The sequence below is a fragment of the Benincasa hispida genome, chromosome 8 (genome assembly GCF_009727055.1).
Source record: "Benincasa hispida cultivar B227 chromosome 8, ASM972705v1, whole genome shotgun sequence".
Classification (NCBI taxonomy): Eukaryota; Viridiplantae; Streptophyta; class Magnoliopsida; order Cucurbitales; family Cucurbitaceae; genus Benincasa; species Benincasa hispida.
Window position 1 is genome coordinate 37,460,139 of NC_052356.1, and position 21,462 is coordinate 37,481,600.

A 21,462-nucleotide genomic window follows, 5' to 3' on the forward strand; every position below is an offset into this window, starting at 1 on the left:
AATTGTTATCTTTGAATTTGTTTTTGTCTTTTTAGGTGTTTCGCTTACATCAAGGGTTGTTTCGCTCCTTTCTCTTTTCTTAGGTTGTCTTTTCGGGTTGATTCTTTCAACTAAAAGACTTGTCATTTTGTTATCTGTTCCTTGTATGAATGCAAATAATCAATTTATAGTTCTATTTATACAATTTACAGATAAATAATTACACTTTGGTTATATAAAATTGCTTCTATAATCTATTACATATAATTTATATAAAACAACATTCTTATTGAAAAAAACAAATGTACCTCCTCATCACTGCTGAAAGAGTGTAGTGATTCGATTTTTTTAGGCTTTCTTCTAATTATCCACACAACACGCAATCGGTCACTACTTCTCGTACCCTTCTTTTTTACAATCTCTTTTAATAATATGAACAAGATATTGTTTTAAAAATGAATTCAATTTCGGTTTGTGATCCCTTACAAATCAGACTGGATTTGTTTTTTTAAAAAAATCAAAATAAATATTTTATATTTTAAATAAAAAAACTCTGGCATGTATATTTAAGGAGAAGAGTATGTATGTTGAACCTTTGTTGTAGCGCTCTTCCAAATTTTGTAGATTTTAAAAACAAAGATTTGTCGTCAAAATCCTAATTCATTCATTTGTTGAGTTTGAAGATTGTATACTACATATTTCTCTCAGAAATAACAGCCAAAGCAACTCCTATCGATAGCTACTTTTCATATTTTGACGGTTTTGTCAGAATCTTCTAAGTATTTGTCGATTTCTTGTCCTTCAACTGCCTGAGCACCTTCTATGAGGCAGAACCTTGAAGATGGAAGGATGTGGAAGAGGAAGATGATGGGAAGGGGAAGAGTTTTTGTATATTCTTTCAATATTGGAAGTGACAATTTCAATACTTTTTAGGGAAGATAAATCCGCAGGTGGGTTTTCATATTTCAAAATACTTGATATGTTTTCCATCCCATTAAGAGTATGTTAGCAATTTTTGGTGGGTATAATTAGAGTGTATCTAAGACTTTTTCTTAATAAGAGTTGTATCTATGTGTTAGGAGTATTTTGGACTTTTACAATTTTGATTTATTATTTTTTATTCCATTTTGCCATTTTCACAAATAAAAAAAAGTAGGTTTACTATTTTTCCAAATAGAAAGTTAAAATATGTTATATTTATTGTTAGTCCTAATTTTATATGGATTGTTTTTTTATTTTTATTTTTATTTTTTTAAGTATTGCATATGCCAATTTTGAATTAACTAGATTCATGTCAGCAATAGTCAAAGAGTTAAACTTCACATTTAAAGTAAAAGTTTTTAATTATTTTGCATAATGAATTAATTAATATTTGACGAAACGAGTATAGTTCAACTGGTATAAAGATTGTACTGTTCATTTTTTAGATCAGAAGTTCAATTTTGCACCTTATATACTGTATTAAAAAAAAAAAAATTAACTCATGTTTCAACTTTATGAAAACTTTGATTATATGCATTAAACCGGCCACGTAATTTCTTACTCCATTATTTCAATACAAAAACAATACAAGTTAACATATAATAATGGGAGGCCAAAATGAATATAGTTTATCGATAACTAGCATAAAGGTAATTATAATTGATACCATTTTTAATATAATAACTAAGTGTATAACAACATTTTTTTAAAAAAATTGCAAGCAAAGTCTAACAGTTATACAATCTATCATTGATAGACTTCTACCAACGATATGGTCACCACTGGTAGACTTCTGCCAGTATTATGGTTCACCGATAAACTATCTAAATTTTGCTATATCTGCAATTTTTTTTTTGCATTATGTTATATCTTCTAATACGTTGGGTTTGATTACTATATTTGCAAGTATTTCATTAGCATATACTATCTCTCTTGAGATCAGTTCAAATTTTCCTACCTCATTGGTTGTTGTACTAAAAAATTTTAGTTTATCTTAAATTTCTATTTACATATACTTTCTTTTATCAATTTATACACAAATTAAGATTGTTTCCACGAGGTTTTCGGAGAAACTTGCTTCGTGGAATTTGAACTTTGTATTTGTATTGACTTTAGTATAGCAAATACAATCTCTAATACAATAATTCTTTGTGCATTCAAAATAAACTTTAATGTTTAAACTAGTTGATCTTCTTGAATGATCAGCCTTTGGGCTTGTTGACCTTCTTAGATGATCGACTTTTGGACTTATTGACCTTCTTAGATTATTGACTTTTGGGCTTGTTGATCTTCTTGGATGATCGACCTTTGGGCTTATTGATCTCCTTGGATGGTCGGTCTTTGGGCTTATTGATTTTCTGGATGGTCGGCCTTTGGGCTTATTGATCTTCTTGGATGATCGACCTTTGGGCTTGTTGATCTTCTTGGATAGTCGGTCTCTGGGCTTGATGATCTTCTTTAGGATTAGTATTCACACGAGGCTTCTAGAGAAACTTGGTTCGTAGAGTTGAACTTGAGTTGGTATTGATGTTGATGTTGATTTGATGCGATGTGGTTCGATCTCTATAACTTAATCCTTTGATTCTCTCTCTGTTGAATGCGTATGTTTGATGTATAGAAGTGGAGCGTGTGGATGTTCTTGAGCTTGGAGTCTTGGAAGAATGTTTGTATCTTCAAAAGACTTCAGTCTTCGACTGTGGTCAGAATGTTTGTATATTTAACTTCAGTCTTCAAATGTGGCTAACTTTAGGATTTTGGGCGTCTTTTAATTGGTGGGAGAATTCTCTATAGGTCCTCCGGAGTGTAGAATTGTTGACCCCTCACAAATAAAGAAGATGGTTCTATTTATAGAGTTCTCAGGTGGGTCTCGTAGGCTTGAGCTTGGTTGGTCCATGGGCATGGTCCTTGAGCCTAATTAGTTAGACTTGGACTTGTTGATTCATGGGTCTCGCTTTTGAGCCAAATTAATTGGTTTTGGGTTTGATTTGATAATTCAGCCTATTTTTAGACTTAGTTGGACTTTAACCCAAAATGTCAACTCCTAATTGGTCTCAAAAGGGATGATTTGGAATTTCAACATTACTTTAGTTAATGACGTGACAATTTGTGATTAGTCCAAAATTTCTCATTCAACAGAGATCATAATAAACTGAACAAGTTTAAAAAGAACATTACCATTTGTAAATGTCTTTAATTGTACAAGAGATAATATAAAACACTATTTGACAATGTATTTTACGAGGAGTGTAGTATCATGTTTTTTTAGTACAACAATTGAGGAGATTAGGGATTGAATCTCAAACTTCTAAAGAATAAGGTCATGCTAATTCCCCTTAAACCAACTAATATCATGCTTTTTTTTTCAATAAATACGTTGTTGGGGATTTAAATCACATATCTTTTTATCGCTAAGACATATTATATGTCATTTGAGCTATATTCATTTTGTTAAATCAATTCTCACTAATTAGATATGAAAGAAAAATTAAGTGATTTTACTTCTCTTTTTTTGCCATAAAATAAAAGAGAAAATCATAGGAAGGAAATAAAACACAATTTTAACTTAAGCCTTGTGTATGTATGTGTATGGGGATCTTTTAGCCCTTAAATTTTGAATATAGATATAAAATCTAAAAATCAAATAGAAATTAAGCTCTAAACTTTAAGGTGAATGTATAATATTTAGACACCTTATAGACCTAAGGGAGAGTAAATTCAAAACTTGTAAATAAAAATATAGCATTTTGAAATATGAAGACCAAATGGAAAAACTAAACTCATAACTTAAAAGGGTGAAAGTGCAATGTTTTGAATTAAACCTACAAAAGTTGCTTAAAGCAAGACCCAGACCCACAATGAACCCAAGTCGAAAGCTCGAAGGCGTTTAGAAACCTGCATGGTGTCCCATAAGAGAAAAGTCGAGACATCAGATTCTAGTTGGTCGACCAACAAAGCTCGTGAAGTTTCACCAAAAGGGAAATGACGGAACCGAACTCACTATTGACACTCTACAACCTCGAGGATCACGTCAATTTTGACATTGTCAATATTGCACATATCCCAAACAAGAGTCAGATGACAGGCCTAATAAATAATCTCACACCGACAACCTTAAAGAGAAAGCAAATCTTTATGTAATTAGCCGAGTTGATACTTCATGTACTAATTTAAGCATCAAAGTATACTCGGTTCGACACACACCACACCTGTGCGAGTACTCTTGCAGGTCTACTCCAACAACGCATCTAGACTAGAGGAGAGGCGCAGAGGAGCGCCAAGGGCCTGTGCGAGTTTTTCATGCCAACAACTTGAAATTTATAAGAAATGGAAACTAAATTCAAAACTGATGGGTAAAAGTATATCATTTTGTAATTTATGGACCAAATAAAAACTACACCCAAAACTCAAAAGGCGAAAATGTAGTATTTTGAAATCTATAAATCAAATGGAAAGCTAAACTCAAAAGTCATGGATAGAAGTATAACAATTTGAAATCTATGACCAAATAGAATTTTAACTCAAAACTCAACAGTGAAGATGTAATATTTTGAAACATAGGGACGATGAAACTTAAACTCAAAATTTTGGTTCTTCAAACCATAGTTTGCTATAAAAAAAACCATAGTATGCTCAACAAAACCTTGCATAATAATGTCCAATAGCTTAACATTATTTTTAACATTTATTATCCAAACAAAGCCTTGCATTATGCTCAACCCATAGTTCATTCTCATTCTCGTCGAACTTAAGATTCCTCTATTTTTGCTTCTATTTTCACCAATTTTAGTTCATAATGAAATCAACCAGAATTTTACACCTTGTTTTATCATGTTGAGGATACATAACTTCAGTGTCGGTGCACGTAGTTTGATTCGACGACATGTTGGGTCTGTTTAGATTGACTTGAGAAAAATATGTTTTTTTTAAAAAAAAAAAATCATTTTTATTTAAACACTTTTGAGAAAAACAGATTAAAATATACTTGAAAAACCATTTTAGGTGGTTATCAAATACTTCAATTTTTTTTAAAATGACTTATTTTTTAAATTAAATTCTTGAAAATGTATTTCAAATACACTTATCATAACGGTATCACTACCAGGTTATCATCGAAAACCTATGATAGATGACAAGGAACGAGATCGACAGTCAACGGTTCATTTACCACATCGATAAACACATCATTTCGCCTTGGCCAAATCTTCTACATCATCAAATTTGGCGTTATTTAGAGCAAAAACTAAGAAAAATTCTAAGTACTATGATAATATGTCAAAAAAAAATCCTACCATTTCAAATATTTATAAAAATAAAATTTTAGTGTGAAAGAAGAACTAAAAATTTTCTCAAAAATTACAAGTCGTTTTACAACTGGCTTCATGGACACTAGATTTTTTCCACTATAAAAGTCAGCATCTTCTTTTAAATGCATTTCATGCTTTTTTTTCCCTTGTCCTTTTTGTGTTTTATTTTATATGGCAATTTTGTTTGACTTTGTTAGAAAATAACAGCTCTTGCATGTAATCGTCCTTTTTTAGTATGTCTAATATCTTCTTTCATATAATCATATATAAATACAATGCATGCTTTAATTCTCAAGTATAAATTACTGTTTAATTGTGTTTTTCTTTTTCTTTTTTTTCTTTTTTTTTTTAGTTTAACATTATTATAAAAATTGAAGGAAATTTTTAAAAACTAAAAAAATAGACTTGTTGATTCCGTTTTTTATTTTTAGTTTTTGAAAAAAAGTCTATAAACACTTATTTCATCTCTTCTTCTTTTTTTTCTTTTTATATCTACTTTTTACCATTATTTTAAAAAATCATATCCAATTTTGAAAATAAAAAAAAATAGTTTTTAAAAATTTGTTTTTATTTATGAAATTTGGATAAAAATACAACTGTTGTATTGAGAAAGATGCACATCATTGTTAAAAATTGAAAGAAATATGTTTGATTTTCAAAAATTAAAAAAAAAAACAAAATAGTTACCAAATAGAATCTGAGTTATTAACCAAAAAATAAAAAAAGTTTTGACTAAAAACTCAAATATTTATTTTAAAAAATTGTAAAACCCATAATAAATATAAATGGAATTGGAAACAATTACAATTTTCAAAAACTAAAAAATAAAATAAAATCATTATCAACTAGAACTTTAATTTGTTAGGTTATAAACACCCATGTAATCCCCGAATTTTTATGGTAGTAATAATTTAATCAATCCATCATTTTTTTAAACTATCAATCCATAAATTTAATTTGCAACAATTTATTACGTGTCTTGTTGGCATAGGAAACTCATAAGCGTTCGTCATCATTGCAAACATTTAGTGAGATTGTCTGTTTGGCCTGATTTTCCTTATTTAGTCTTACCTTTCGAGTTAACATGCGCAAGAGTTTCTCACGTAGGTACGGTGTCAAATCTACCACATTTTGATGTCGAAGTTAGTATATTAAGTATGTAGTTAGTTAAATACCGTACATAAAGTGTATAGTTAGTTGAGCACTGTACATAAAGTGTATAGTTAGTTGAGTTCCAAAAGATTATTTATTTTTTATCGTAAATATAGGTGCGGAAGAATTTGAACCAACCAATAAAATTAACTTTTGTTGTATTTTAAAGTTCCAAATATTTTGGAAGGCTCAAGAGACAACTAGTTCTTCTAAGTAATGTCAATTAGGGAGCAAGTGAAGCCAATGGCCTTTAGATTAGGGAAAGAGCCAAATATTTGGTTAATTGCAATAATCCTCAACCCCCAAGTTGTGTTCAATTTTATTTCCTTAATTAATTAGTATTTTGAGCCGTAATTACAAAGAATTTGACCTTAATTATTGAATTAAATTGCATGAGGCAAAGCCGCAAGTGCTTTGAGATGGTTTAATTCGCCGCATTTATAAAGACAGTGACAAGGGAGAGAGTAACAGATAGCTGACCTAATTAATTAAGCCAATCTGACTCTTCAATCCATTAAATATAAGAGCAACAAATAATGTCCCAACCAACATGCGTCATTTGGTTTTCAGTCATTGTCCATTCCAAATATCACTTTCAATATTAAATTACAATTTTAGAATTTTAATGATGATTTTAATTTTCTTAACTTTAAGGAAAGAAGAGTTATTCTCATGTCAAATTATAGTTTTAAAATATATATAAATTTTTGGGCTATACTCATATTTAGTTCATGTGTTAACCTAGTATCTATTAATAGGACTTTAACCTATCGTGTTTATTAACATATATTAAAAAAAATATTTGGGTGTATTTTACAAGTTGTCACATGACCAAATTTTTATTTTTTTAAAAAATATATATTTTAAAACCCTGAATTTTTATAAGTGTATCAATTTAAATCCTAAACTTTCACAATTGTATCAATTAAACCCTCTATTATGTTTTATTTGGATATATTTATGAGAGTTCAAGATTTAAATTGATATATTTATTAAAACTCATAGTTAAATTTGATACACTTACGAAAGTTCAAGGTTTAAATTGATACTCATAGTGAAAGTTTAGTGTTTAATTGATACAATTATTAATTTTGGGTTTATGATACAAATCCCAAAGTTTAGTGTTTAAATTGAGACAACCCTCAAAGTTTAAGGTTTAATTGATACGATTGAATTTAAATTGATATAACCCTAAAATTTAAGGTTATAAATTGATATTTGCCCCCATTTTTTTTAATAAAGTGTTTTATTCTTTGCAGTTTCTTTTATAGCTTTGTTTGAAAAAGGCCTGAAATTGCAATGCTTTTATTTAGCTTGCTCGCTTCAAATGTATGCTAATGAACAAATAATTGATTGACACACCACCTAATAAGTTAGGGTAATCTTTTGGTATAATATAGAAAGATATGTTACCCTATAAATTATTTAAATATTTAGTGAAGCCAATAATATAAAATACAAGTTATATACTACAGATAAAATATAGGTGAAGAAGTTGATCAACAAAAATTTTGCCAATGCATACCTAATCAAATGATATAAGATAAATCTTTGAAGGCAATCAAGATCTTGGAGTTGAAGTGCAAGCCAAATTGGAAAGACCTCCCTCTCCCATCAAACTTGCTGGGTTCCATTATAATTGACATGTCATATTTTACAAGTCTTTTAAGATTTAAAAATAATAATAAAAAAAAAAACCACTTAAACATCGAGATCTAATCCGGCTATTCTTGATCTATTAATTGTATCAATTTAATCTTTGATATTTTCGTAAGTGTATTAATTTACATTCACCATTATTACATTATATTTAGATAAACATTGTGTGAGACTTGTAATTTTATCGATTCAACCTCTAAACTTTCATAAACGAGTCAAATTGGACACTCAGTTAATATTTCATTTGATAATTGTCCACGTATCACAATTTCATCATCCATTTTATTAATATGACACTTGAAGAAGTTTAAATGCCTGTAAGATTTGAATGTATTGATGAATTTAAGATGAAATCTGAATAAACGGTCTAAATTGATTCACTGATACAATTTAGAAGTTTAACTAAAACAATATGTTTCACAGGATATTTTTCAAATGAAGTTTGAACATGGGTGTTATTTGATACACTAACGAAAGTTCATGAAATAATTATTGATCATTATTTTAAATCGATACAACCTATGATTGAATTTCTTCCCAAGAACAATAGGTATAAGAATGGAACTTATGTATGATGATGATTTTGTTTGTTGTTTTTAAAATATATATATTATTCACCATCTATTTAATTCTATCAAATTAATGTATTTTTTTAAGTCCTATCAAATATAATTATTTAAAATCAGTATTTGAGTTTTTCTATAGATTAATTAATTTATTTGAGGAATTTTTTTAGTATATAAAAAGTGTGATATTCAAACCACAAATCTCTTAATTATTAATACATATCACATATAATTGAATTATGTTTGTTTTGACAATATTTCAAATTAAAGAAAATACTGAAAGAACTAACAGAAATAGTAAACTTCAATTTTCAAAAAATAGAAAAATATTCGTCACAACTTTGTTAGTTAGTTTTAGTTTTATAAATTATGTTATTTATTATTTTTTTTTATATATTTTCTAAATATTTCATTACGCTCGACATTTTGAATATGATTTTTTTCTTTGATAATTAGGGCAGCTTCTAGGTATAATGAAATTGATAGTACTTATTTGTTAATTCAGTCAATATACTCTTGCCTATTTATATTCTTGTACTTTTTGAAATGTGATCTAGAAATTTGTCGTTGCCCACAAATCCTAACTAAACAAAAAAATATTTCTAAAATCAACGAACTACTATTTATACTATTAGGTAAAGTAAGTAGCAAACACGGAGTCAAATCACAGAGAGTCCAAGAATTAAATCTTTCTTAAAGCTAAATTGGATTGTGGAAAGTAGTAAAAATAGAGGTTTTGGTTTGATTTGACAAGAAAATTAAATGCGAAAATTGAAGTGCGAAAAAGTAAGATAGATTGAGAAAGAGAGAGATCAACTTTAAAGGTTGGATTGGGTTGTGGGGGGGTTTGGACCACCCGAATTTTAAGGATTGGATTAAGTTAGATTTGAGACTTTATTGGATCCTTTTGATGGCCAACCCAACTAACCCAAAATTTTCGAGTTGGATTGTCGGGTTATAACTTATTTTTTCTTGTTAATTAAAAACACATAAATTTATATACAATATATGACTAATAACTAAAATCTCATAAAATTCAAATGCTAATACCAAATATTTATGATATTTATTGCAAACCTTAAACAAAGATAAATATCATAACAATTTTAAAAGAAAAATATTAAAAATTTACAAATTAATCATATAAAAAGTAATCAGACTTTATAATTCGGATTAGGTTGGGTTAACTCAAATTTTTTTTAGTCAACCCACAGATTAATTCAACCCAACAAAAATAGATAAAGTTTAACTCAATCAAATCCAAAAACAAAACAAATCTAAATATTAGATTGGATATTCCAAATTATTCGAGTTATCGGGTGATCTGAACGTTCCACCTTATATTAAAATTAACTTTAGAGGGGCACTATTTTCAAATACCAAAAGTGGTGGGGTCCAAAATAATACGAAACACCAAAAATGCCAAGTTGCACGCGGAGTCAACGTATGACTCCACACCCCCACCCACTTTCTCCCACTTCATTAAAATACCTTTTGTTTACATATCCACGTGGCAATTTTTCCTTATTTGACTTATCAAACTGTTTTATTGCAATCTCTGTACTCCCTGCTTGACACGTGGCAATCACGATCAATCCCACTAATTAATCTCCCCACGAGTGCTTTTTCCATTTTTATCCGCTGTATTTAGTGGAACCTGAAAATCCACCACGATTTTCACATCAAATAAATCCTTCGATTAAAATAATAATAATAATAGTTAAACGATAATTAACCTCTAAAAATGGTGGGTTTGCCTTAATTTTAAATAATTTCTCCACTATCTCCTTTTAATTTATACACGTGTTGTACTTCTCCACTATCTATATATTCGAATATTACAAGGCAACTTAAAATTTAGAGGTAATGCTTTTTAACTGTTTTTTTAACGATTAATTAAAATATCAAGTACGGTATAATTTAGATTTTATTTTAGAAAATTATTTCAAAGGCTTAAAGTTTAAGCTTATGAGCTTCTAGGTGAGGTGACCACTAGACTCTAAAATTGCTTTGAAAGATTCAACGAATCAAATATTTGATTGAATTATATAAATACACAAGTCTTCAACCATTTATAAATATGTTATTTAATTTGTCTAGATATTTGAATATTAATAGTTTTTTTTTTAATTTGATAAAGATTCCATTTTTTGGGTTTTTTATTACCAACAATCAAATGTGTTGACATCAATAATTTATTTATTTTTTTCAACATATTAAAGAAAATAGAAACAATATCCCTTTGCCATATCCTTCAAATCTGGCCCGTCCATGAATGGGTGGACTCGTATTTTTTAATTTTTATTTTTTACTAGAAATGTATATGAATTGGATTGAGTTAAATTGAAAGTATTTTTTTATTTTTTAGACTAGTAGAAAGTTCAGGTTAGATTGGACTGTGAGGCTATAACTTACTTATTTACTTTCCGTTTTAATTAAAAAAAAATATGTAAATTATATACAACATGATTAACAATTAAAATCTCATAAAATTCAAATGTTAAATATAAAATATCTTTTATATTTAAATATTTATTGGAAACTTTAAACAAAATAAATGTGATGACAATTTTAAAAGAAAAATATGAAAATTCACAAATTAATCAATATAAAATAATCAAATCTCAAACATGAGCCGGATTGGGTCAATCTAGATTTTTTTTAGTCAACCTACAATTCAACAAAAATAAAAAATAAAAAAATAAAAAAGTTTAATCCAATCAATTCAAGTGTAAAACTAACCTAATCTAATTTTTTTTATTAGTTGCTCGGATTATCAAGTTATTTGAGCATCACTCAAAAATATAAGGAAGAAGAAAAAGGAAAAACCCAATTTCCCTTGGTCTTTAATAAAATATATATGAAACTAAGCTGCCGAGGTCATACGGCGTCGTTTCTTTCTAGATGTTCGAATTAACGATGACCAGGACCACTACTTCAGAGTACTATAAATACACACCAAAATTCTCAAATTCAAAATCTCCATTCCATCTCAATAATAATCCATAAATCGAAAATTTTCATTTACCTTTCCATTTCCGATTTCTTCAAGCATGGGACAAGCCACACCGGAACGCGGCGGCTCCACCTCCATCTCCATATCCGGTGGTGGTTCTGTTCTGGCGACGCCTAGGCGAGCGGCGGCGACTTTGCTCATCTCTTTATCGACTCTGGTAGCGCTCTGTGCGAAGCAAGCGAACAGAGCATCAAAAAAGCTTCAAACCAAACTGAAATCGAAGCAATTACCTCGATTAGAGTTACGATCACCGCAGCTCCGGCCGAAACGGTTTCTGAAGAACATAAGCAACACGGCGATCACGTTGATTCATAAGAAGAAGAATAAGCACGGCGGCGGCAATACAGAAGAGGAGTGGGGAGACGGCGGAGTCTGGCAGAAGGCGATCTTGATGGGGGATAAGTGTGAGCCGTTGGATTTCTCGGGCGTAATTTATTACGATAGTAACGGGAAGCAGCTGAACGAAGTGCCTTTACGATCGCCACGTGCCAGTCCGTTGCCTGCCTTTCTTGCAACCAGTCACCACCAGGTATACTGAGTCGAACGGAGCTTCAGTATCTTAACGTCACGCGCGGGTGATTTCAGGTAGGTTACCAAAGCATGTGATTGGATGAGAATTGGGGATGTGCCTTGGTTTTTATTTTGGCCCCTTTTTTTTTTTTTTTTTTTTTTGCAAATCTCTCTTTTGTATAGTATATAGAGTGAAAGTAATTTTGTTGAGTGTATGTAAAATATACTATGTTTTGTTCCATCTAGTTCTTCTAGCTTGACCATCTGAGCATATATCAGATCGTGATATCAACTCGGTCGATAGTTTAATCTCTTACCTTTTGTAATGATTAAAAAAGAAAACCAATTATTAATCTTTAAATAATTGTTGAAAGTATTCCCTTAGTTAAAATGTTTTGATTAAAAAATCTACAAAATTGGCATGTTTTTGCATGTTTTGTGAAATTTGATTAAAAATGAGGCAATAATTATGCAATCCAAATTTTTTACACCACAATATATTTTTTTTTAAAAAAAAAAATAATAAAATTTCTTTCCATGTGTCAATTTTTAATTGAGCGATTGATGGACTACAAAAATATATAAAGAGAGGTGTAAGTATTTTTCTTAAAATAGGTTAACTTTTTTTTCTTCTTCTTGGAATTTTACTGTTTAATCAAAAGTCTATGTTCAATACAGGTTAACAATTGTAAATATTAACGGTGTATGTTTAAAAAGTTTTTAATTTTGAAATGAATTCGTTTGATTCCTATAATTGAATAAAAAAATTCAATTTTCAAAACATTGGGTAACCATAACTTAGCCATTGATATAAACACTATCAGAAAATCTATGGTTCACCCACTTGATATGAGGTCAGCGCATAATAATTCCAAGCAGACTTTTTCTAAGCAATTCCAAACAGACTTGGATATTACTAAGTGATAATATAAATAATCCATTTATATAAAATACTTACATCATTGATCTTTCTAAAATAATGATACTTTTATAAATATATTATAATATTAAACATGCCTAAAGCTAAAGTTTATTATATTTTGGATCCAAACTTTTAAATGGATATTTTGGTCCGATTCTATACTTCTATTTTCTTTCATAAATTTTCAAAATTTGTATTGATTTTATTACCCAAAATTCTAAAAACAATCACTTGGGTTCTTGTTGTATTATGTTTCTACTTTAAATTTACATTACCTAGTAATTATCACTAATTAATTTGATTTGAAATCATGTATGTATTAACATGATAATATACTTATTTTTCTTTCTCTTTTTCTAAAAGCACGATAACATACGTACTTAAAATGAAAGTTATATCAAAATAGTTATTTTTTGAAAGGTAAATGCTAAAATATACATTTTAAAACTTTATAGAGATGGATTAAAATGAAACAAATTCAAAAATTCAAGAACTAAAATAGACATTTTAAAATTCAATAATTAAAAATTAATAGAAATTTTTTAGACCAAAATAAAATTTAAACAATTCAATCTATCAAATATCATTAGTCTATTTATTTCCAATCAATTTTTATTTAAACATGTCATTGTTTTTTTTTTTTCCTTTTTTACAGTTAAAAGGGTATATATGTCGGGTAGAAAAATCGAAGCTCTAATCGTTTTTTTTTTCATTCAAGTGTAATTAGTTGAAATATATTTAAGTTTAGAAATACTTGCTTTATATGTTTAAAATGACTACAAAATTAAAATATTGGATTAATATAAACTAATTTATTGAAAAATAACTTAAGGAAGAAAGGATAGTGGCCGTTAGTTGTTTGAAGCACCTAGCACAGTACCAATGCTATTTTTTAGTTTTCTTATTTTAAAATTTGAACTTGTTTCTTTTGCAAACCTATCGATTTTTTTGAAAACTAAAGCAAAAGTTATCAAATGTTAGGGTTAGTTAATTTTGAAACGTGTCTCTGCCAATATTTTCTTTCAATTACAATTCAGTTAATATATGTTTTTTCTTGGGCAAAAAAAGAAAACTCAAACAAATGGAAAACAAAACATATATATAGTTAATAAAAAAAAGCTTAATTAAATTTATGAACTGAAACAAAAACAAAAAGCTTATTAATTAGACAAAAAAACACACACATATATGTCGAGAAACCTCAATCATCGCAACATCGAGAAACTCTCAAAATCTCGATAGTTGTAACCAAGATGAGTATAGCTCTTTTATAATAGGCTTAGAAAGATTCGAGTTTCCCTCCACTTCAATGAATTTTTATATATTAGTATAGAACAAAGACTTTTTTAGACATCAATATGACTTTTGCTAGAGTGATAAAAAAAAAAAACTTGAGAATAGTGCAACTGAGGTAACACCCAATAAAAATGTGTCATGTGATAATTTTATTATTTTTTAATTAATTTTTTATTTGATTTTTAGTGTATAAGGAGAATGAGAACATATGATTAGGTATTACTAATCATTGCATGTGGTAAAATGAACCCCTTCAAATCCTACTGCACTTAATTAAGAGTTTAATTTTTTTACTCGTTTTAATATTTTTGCAAAACTTTAAACTAATCCTCCAAACAAAAATTCTAGATTTGGGCTCAATGATAGTTGACACATACTCCAAGTACATTATCCATCTTTGTTATACTTTAAAGGAAAAACAAAAGTCTCAAGCAAGGCTGTTAAAAACGCACGATTCACGTACATATCGAAATTAAAGAAAAACGATTCAACTCGTAGTTATGAATTGCAAATTTTATGTGTGATTCAAGCTTCTGAATTGTGCAAATCATGCTGAATCGGAACGTTTCGATTCAATTTTTCAGAAAAAAAGAACACTTTCGAGCTGTATCGCACCGGAGAATATGGGTTTTCTTGCCGGAGGTATTCTCTTTGAGTTACAGCGCGACGGACAAAAGGAAAGAGTTGAATCGTTATCGCCGGATTTGAGGATAGATGTGAAAACCCAAAGGAAGAGATAGAAACTAAAAAGTAAAAATGATGTGTCAGCCGAATGTGTCTTTTTATTTATTTTTATCTTTTTCAAAAATAATACAATCTTCTCGAATTCTTTTGAAAATACAAGAACAACTAATGAATGACTAATGGCAGATCTGTCCACAGCCTTTTCATTATTATTTTTTTAAAATAAAAATGACTTTTCATTTATTTTGAATTAATTTAATACATGACTACTTATTTATCTAATTTAAGCTTCCATATATAAACACACATATATATAATTTACCAAATTAAAACTTACTATACTCATACGTTATTACTATACACAATACACTAAAATTGAACACTGATACGAATGAGAAAAGAAACAAGATCAGGGTAGTGGGGGGACCTGCAAAACCTATATGTATAAATCAGATCAAATGGATTACAAATTTTAATGCATTTTTTTTCCTACTCTGGGTGTGTGGTGTACAGGGCACGTTTGTCATCGACAATGACAACCTCAAAAACCAGACAGTCTCCATTATTGGCAATGTCTAAAAAGAAGGTGTGGGAAAGAGAAAAAACAGGGGCAAACATTAGTAGAAATAAAGTTTGAGATAAATAAAGATGGTCCCGTCGTCACAAAGTCCACCTTCTTCTTGATTTCTTTGATCTCCAAATAATCGCAGAAGGGTCGGGGCAGATTCTGTATGGAATTTTCTGCGGAAGAATTTCAGGAGCTCTGCATAATGTATATGTAATCAAAATTCAAATGTAACTGTGAAGTAAAGTTGTTTCCAATATAAAATTTTTTTTTAGTCGAGGTCCCGTTTGGTAATCATTCACATATTTTATCATGATTTGCATCTTTTTAAGTACATTTAGTTGAATTCTTAACTAAATTCTAAAAACAAAAACAACTTTTCAAACGTTAATTTTTTTAGTTCTTGGAATTTGATTTTATTTTTTAAACAATTGGTGAAAAATAAATAATAATGGAATAAATTTAGAGGTAAAGTAATGTTTATAGACTTAATTTTTAGAAACAAGGAAAAAAAAACAAACCATTATCAAAACGGACCCAGAGTGATTAGATTAATTAGCTTACTGTAATTTGGCAATCTCAATCTGGGAAAAGTCCATGTTGGTTGAACTGTCCATAGCTGCAGCTATAACTTCCACATTTTTTGTTTTATGTGATTCTTCTGCTGAGGTTGATGCTTGTTTGATTGCCAGAACTTTGCAATTGAAAATCCTTGCTAAATCATCTTCCCCCATAGCCATTCTATCAACATAAGCCAAATGCTTATTATTATTATTATTATTATTATTATTTTCTTTTCTACCGATTCAGGAAAAAAGAGAGAGAGAAAAAGAAAAAAAAAACCCATTTCTAATTAGATATGCTAAAATAAAAAGGATTATTATGATCTCTACTTCTAATAATTTTGGATAAATTATAAATTACTCAATTTCACAACTTTCAGAGTATATATATCCATTTAGCTATTTAAGTATTTAATAGATCTATAAATTTTAATTTTGCGTCTAATAGATATATAAAATTTAAAAAATAATATCTAATATGTCTCTCAACTTTTAATTTTATATTCAATATGTTTCAATCTGTCTAAAAATTTAAGAAAATAAGTGATCTAATAAATATAAAATTGAATTTTATGTCTAATTGGACTCCAACCTTCAATTTGGAGTTTATTACAATGTGACTAAAATTGAAAATTCAAAAATCATTGGACATATGAATCTCATGTAATTTGACTACTATTTGATATAGAGTAGTGTTCACATCTCCAAAAACGAAAGAAAAAACCACAAATATTGACATGCTAGAAGATGTGTTATTAGGTAAAATTTCACCAAATAATTACCAACTCATATCATTTTTATAGCCAAGACAATACCTAGCATTAGTTTCATGAACCATATTCTTCACATATACCCATAAATCATGATTTAAAATCCTAAGTTTAGGAAAGGAAAGTTCCCTCCCACCATATTAAGGGGACGTTTGGGACAAAGAGTTGGTTATTATAGTCCTATATTATTTTGGGTTATAATAGTTTATGTTTGGATATAATAGTATGTTTGAGATATAAATTATTTTAATTTAAGAAAGAAACAGTAAACATTGTAATAAAAAATAAAAAATAAAACGATGAAAGTAAAATAATAAAAACGGTATCAAATAGTAAATACTATAACAAATAAGAGTTTTAAATAATGTTGACGGTAGCTAATATGATACTACAAAATAATATTTATTGTAAGAATGATTATTATAATTTTATGATAGTTCTTATTCAAAGACTCTAAATTTAGAGATCATATCAAAATATGACATATTAATTGGATGAAAAGAAAAAAGTGACTGATTAAATGGGTCTATCCAATAATCACAAAAACGTTGCCATTTATGGTTTTGGCTCAAAATAAATTTGTCAGGTAAGAGGCATTTTTGTGATGAAAGATCAAACCACAAGAAGCCACAAAAAGTTGTGACAATCAACTCTTCAATATATAAATGAAAAATCCCCTAACCTTTTTCTCTTTCCCTATTACTTACTTATTTCACTATAAATTTTGCTTTATTAATCATTTCAAATATTCCTAAATTTCACGTCATTTTTTATACGAACCCGAAAATTTTCTAGTTTTGTATTTTTTTTTGCTTACACTAAAAATTTATATTTAAAAATATTAATAGACCACACATTTATATTAGTAAATTCTACACTATTTTTAATAGCACATTGAAGTAACAAAAAATAAATGAAGGTAGTATGAAAAAATTCACATAATTTCCATAAAGGAAGAAAAAACAACCCACTCCTCTATCATTGAAGAAAGTACAAAATCATAAAGGGAGCATTTGATGAACAAGCTTGGAATAAAAAACCTAAAAATCAAATGACTGGAATTTATTGGAGAGAATTTTGAAGGTCGGAGATCACAAATGACCGTGTTTGGAGTCGATGAGTTTGTAAAGCTTGTGTTTGAGGGCAAGTTACAAGGACTGGATCTGGGCAATGATCATGGTAATTACATAATAAAACAGAGATTAAAAAAAAGTCTAAATCGATTCAGGTACTCTCTAATCCCAACAAAGTTGACCATTTCTTGAGCAATTTCCCAGAAAGTTTCACTTCTACATCCTCTGTTCTTGACTTTTAAACATCAAGAAAGAAGATCTCTCTGGCACTGATTCATTCGGTACAAGAAGTTGGAAAACAGACAGGACGGGACCCCTTTCATTAATGGCAGATCAAGATCATAATTAATGAAGATTCCCAGAGTCCCAATGAAAAATTAATCCATCAACACAGTGAAGTTAATGCTAATTAGACAGTGTAGTAATAATTGATTAATTCTAAAAACTTACTTGTACAGAAAGCTATAGTTATGGAGGCCAACTACAAGCACGGAAACTCCAATTTCTTTAACAATGGCCGCGATCTTTCTACCTTCTTGATCGCCTTCCGTCACAATAATCTCTACCTTTGTCTGTAACATAACCCTATAAAATGATTATCGTTACTCAAATCATTGGTATAACAGAAGGAATCAAGAAACAATAAAATCTGTAATCGAAACTCTTACATTGGGGAAAGTGATGCAGAGGTCTTTGAAAGTTAGGGCTAATTGATAGCCCTTCAATCGGCGATGACGAACTTTGGAACTACTTTTGGATCTTGTAGAAGGAAATACATGAAGAAGAGTAATCAAATCGCCATAGCGCATTAGGTTATTGAGCGTCCATTTCAACGCCGTTCTCGCTACTTCAACATCCTCAACAATCACCGCGATTTTCCTCAAATCCATCACTCTTTTCGCTTTTCTTTGAGATGAAAATTGAGAAAAGAAACTCGCGATTCGTCGATTATGAAGCCCTATCTATCTCTGTAAATCAATTCTCGCCATGGAAGAATTGACAGAAAGAGAGAGACGATTATACAATGCAATTAATTGAAAGATCGCAAGGGAAACAGTTGGGGAAATTCTGTACTATTTTGACTGGGATTTTGCTGTCTCTAAAATATGAATTTCTCTTCTCTCTGCTGTGTTCGTGGGCCTCAGGTTGCTCTGTAATGTAATGATAATCCTCTGTTCTCCTTCGCTCGAAAGATTAATGGCGGAATTTTGTGATCAAATCTCTGGCGTCTGCCATTGAAGAAACTGGAAAAGCTTGTTTTAAGCGTTAATGGATAATTTGGAATTGATACGTTCTCTCTTAAAGCCACAGAAGCTGACTTTATATTTGAGAAGAGATTGAGATGGTGACAAGCATTAATCTTCTTAAGTAAATTATTGCAACCTTTTATTTTCTTTTGGAGCTTTTTCTTATCCTACTTCTTTTGCTTTGATGTATCCATTTTTCAAGACTACATTTTGCGCACACTTTTGCTAAAAAAAAAAAAAAAAAAAAAAAAAAAAAAAAAAAAAAAAAAAACTTTGGTTGTTGTCTAATAAAATAATGTCACATGGTATTTTTATTTTCTGAAAAATAAATTTTTTCTAATTCTATTTGTATGTGGTTAATAAGATTGTACGTAATCATTGCTCTTTCATAAATATGAGTATTTGCTATCACCTAATACATTTCCAAGCATTTATATTTGTTAATCAATTTTTGTACTATGAGATTATCATATTTTCTATATTCTTATAAATTTATCTTCATAAATACTCGTAATCTATATTAATAATTATAAAACTTACTTTATTTTTAAAAATAGATTGATGTGACATATAATAAATGGTGGGATGTAGTATAATTTTTTTTCCTATTATACACATAAAAATTTGATTTTAAAAAAATTAAGAAAAATGTACCACATGATTAAATAATTGAATGAGATGTAAAAAAAAGTTATAGTTGTAGCTTATGAATGATACACAACGTACTTTTATTTTCAATCTGACGCATAAAATTATACCGTATCGTGCTTTTAACAAAAAAAAAAAAAATGTATCGATAGAACAATAAAAATGTATCAAAATGAGCATAACTCAACTGACGTAGTGTTCATATTATTAATTTTAAAATCAAAGGTCGATTTCCCATCCTATCTATTATAAGGGGAAAAAAAAGGATGAATAAATTTTATGAACGAGCTAAATATGGAATTCCCTTCTCAAATTGACTTTGAAATGTTTGGTACTAAAATACTCTAGCATAATATAATCCAATTTGAAAATTACTTAAAAAAATTACTTTTTATTTATGCCTCTATTATTATTTTCTTTTAATGAAAGACGTTCATGTCTTTATTATTTAATATTAATGAAATTTTAGGGGATGATCTCATCACTCAAATTTGATAGCTGCCACGTGTACGGCCAATATCATTCCGAAAAAATAATTTATCATCTTGCATAAATAATACATACTTCCTGCCACATCCTTATTATATTAATTTTTTAATTTTTTTTTTAAAATGGAGTGTATGGGTCGTGCGCTCACCTAGTTTGTTTGTTTGTTTTTTTAGTTCACAGTTTGTTTGCTTTTGTTTGTTCCATGTTTTCTTTTTATATTATTGCCATGAAGTTTAAAACAAAATAAATTTATTAAAAAATTATTTTAAGTTTTTTTTATAAAAAATATCATAATTAATGTATAGGGTGGAAGAATCGAACCTCTGAACTCAAAGTCGATAATTCAATACTATATCAATTGAAGTTCATTAAAATATTATTTTAAGTTGATTTGTTTCATAGTTAGCTCTGATTCTTGTATGGAATTTGATACTTTGCTTTAAAAATAATATAATATTTTATTTCTCCATTTATATGGTATGTCCTTACACAACTTCTATCGTATTAGAATAAAGGGGAAAAGGCGTATTTGGTGAAAAGATAGAAAATGCCTTTTCTACCAAATGAATTAACAAAGTTTAAATACATATGTTACATCATCATCTAATTTTTAAAACATGTACTATTTAAACTTTAGATCAAAAAGTTTGACACTACATGTAATATTTTATTAGTGAAAATGACACTCCAAATATCTCTACAATGATATGATATTGTTCATTTGAACATAACCCCTCGTGAATTTGATTTTGGTCTCAAATCAAAAGACCTCATACCAAATTCTTAATAATCTTCCTCTCGAAAAGGACCACTGAGTCTCCCTTCAACTGGTCAATCTTCATCCATTTAATTTTTGTCTAGGCTAATTCCTCTTCATTGAAGCACACCACCATGAAAGAGCACAACCACGGATCAAACCATGAATACTTTTGAGGCTTCACTATACTATATCATTATTCTTCACCCGAGGATTCTAGTCAGAGGCATGATTGTGATAACACCGGTTAGACACAACGACTATCCAAAGATCTCCTTGGC

At 28.9% G+C, this 21,462-nt stretch overlaps 2 protein-coding genes across 3 annotated transcripts; one reads left to right on the forward strand and one right to left on the reverse strand.

Moving 5' to 3' along the window:
* Positions 1 to 11,608: 11,608 nt before the first annotated feature.
* Positions 11,609 to 12,481, forward strand: LOC120083287. The gene has a single exon (XM_039038963.1). The coding sequence runs from the start codon at positions 11,695 to 11,697 to the stop codon at positions 12,193 to 12,195; it is 501 nt and encodes a 166-aa protein (XP_038894891.1). The 5' UTR covers positions 11,609 to 11,694; the 3' UTR covers positions 12,196 to 12,481.
* Positions 12,482 to 15,386: 2,905 nt separating this feature from the next.
* LOC120082691 lies at positions 15,387 to 19,390 on the reverse strand. 2 transcript variants are annotated; one of them, XM_039037965.1, is made up of 4 exons: positions 18,709 to 19,390; positions 18,491 to 18,612; positions 16,199 to 16,375; positions 15,387 to 15,810 (listed from the first exon to the last, which is right to left on the reverse strand). In XM_039037965.1, exons 1-4 carry the CDS (start codon positions 18,928 to 18,930, stop codon positions 15,687 to 15,689), a joined length of 645 nt encoding a protein of 214 aa, XP_038893893.1. In that variant the 5' UTR covers positions 18,931 to 19,390; the 3' UTR covers positions 15,387 to 15,686. The 2 variants fall into 2 exon arrangements, with proteins under 2 accessions (XP_038893893.1, XP_038893894.1); XM_039037966.1 differs by having other exon boundaries at positions 15,485 to 15,832; positions 18,709 to 19,385.
* Between the last annotated feature and the right edge of the window lie 2,072 nt (positions 19,391 to 21,462).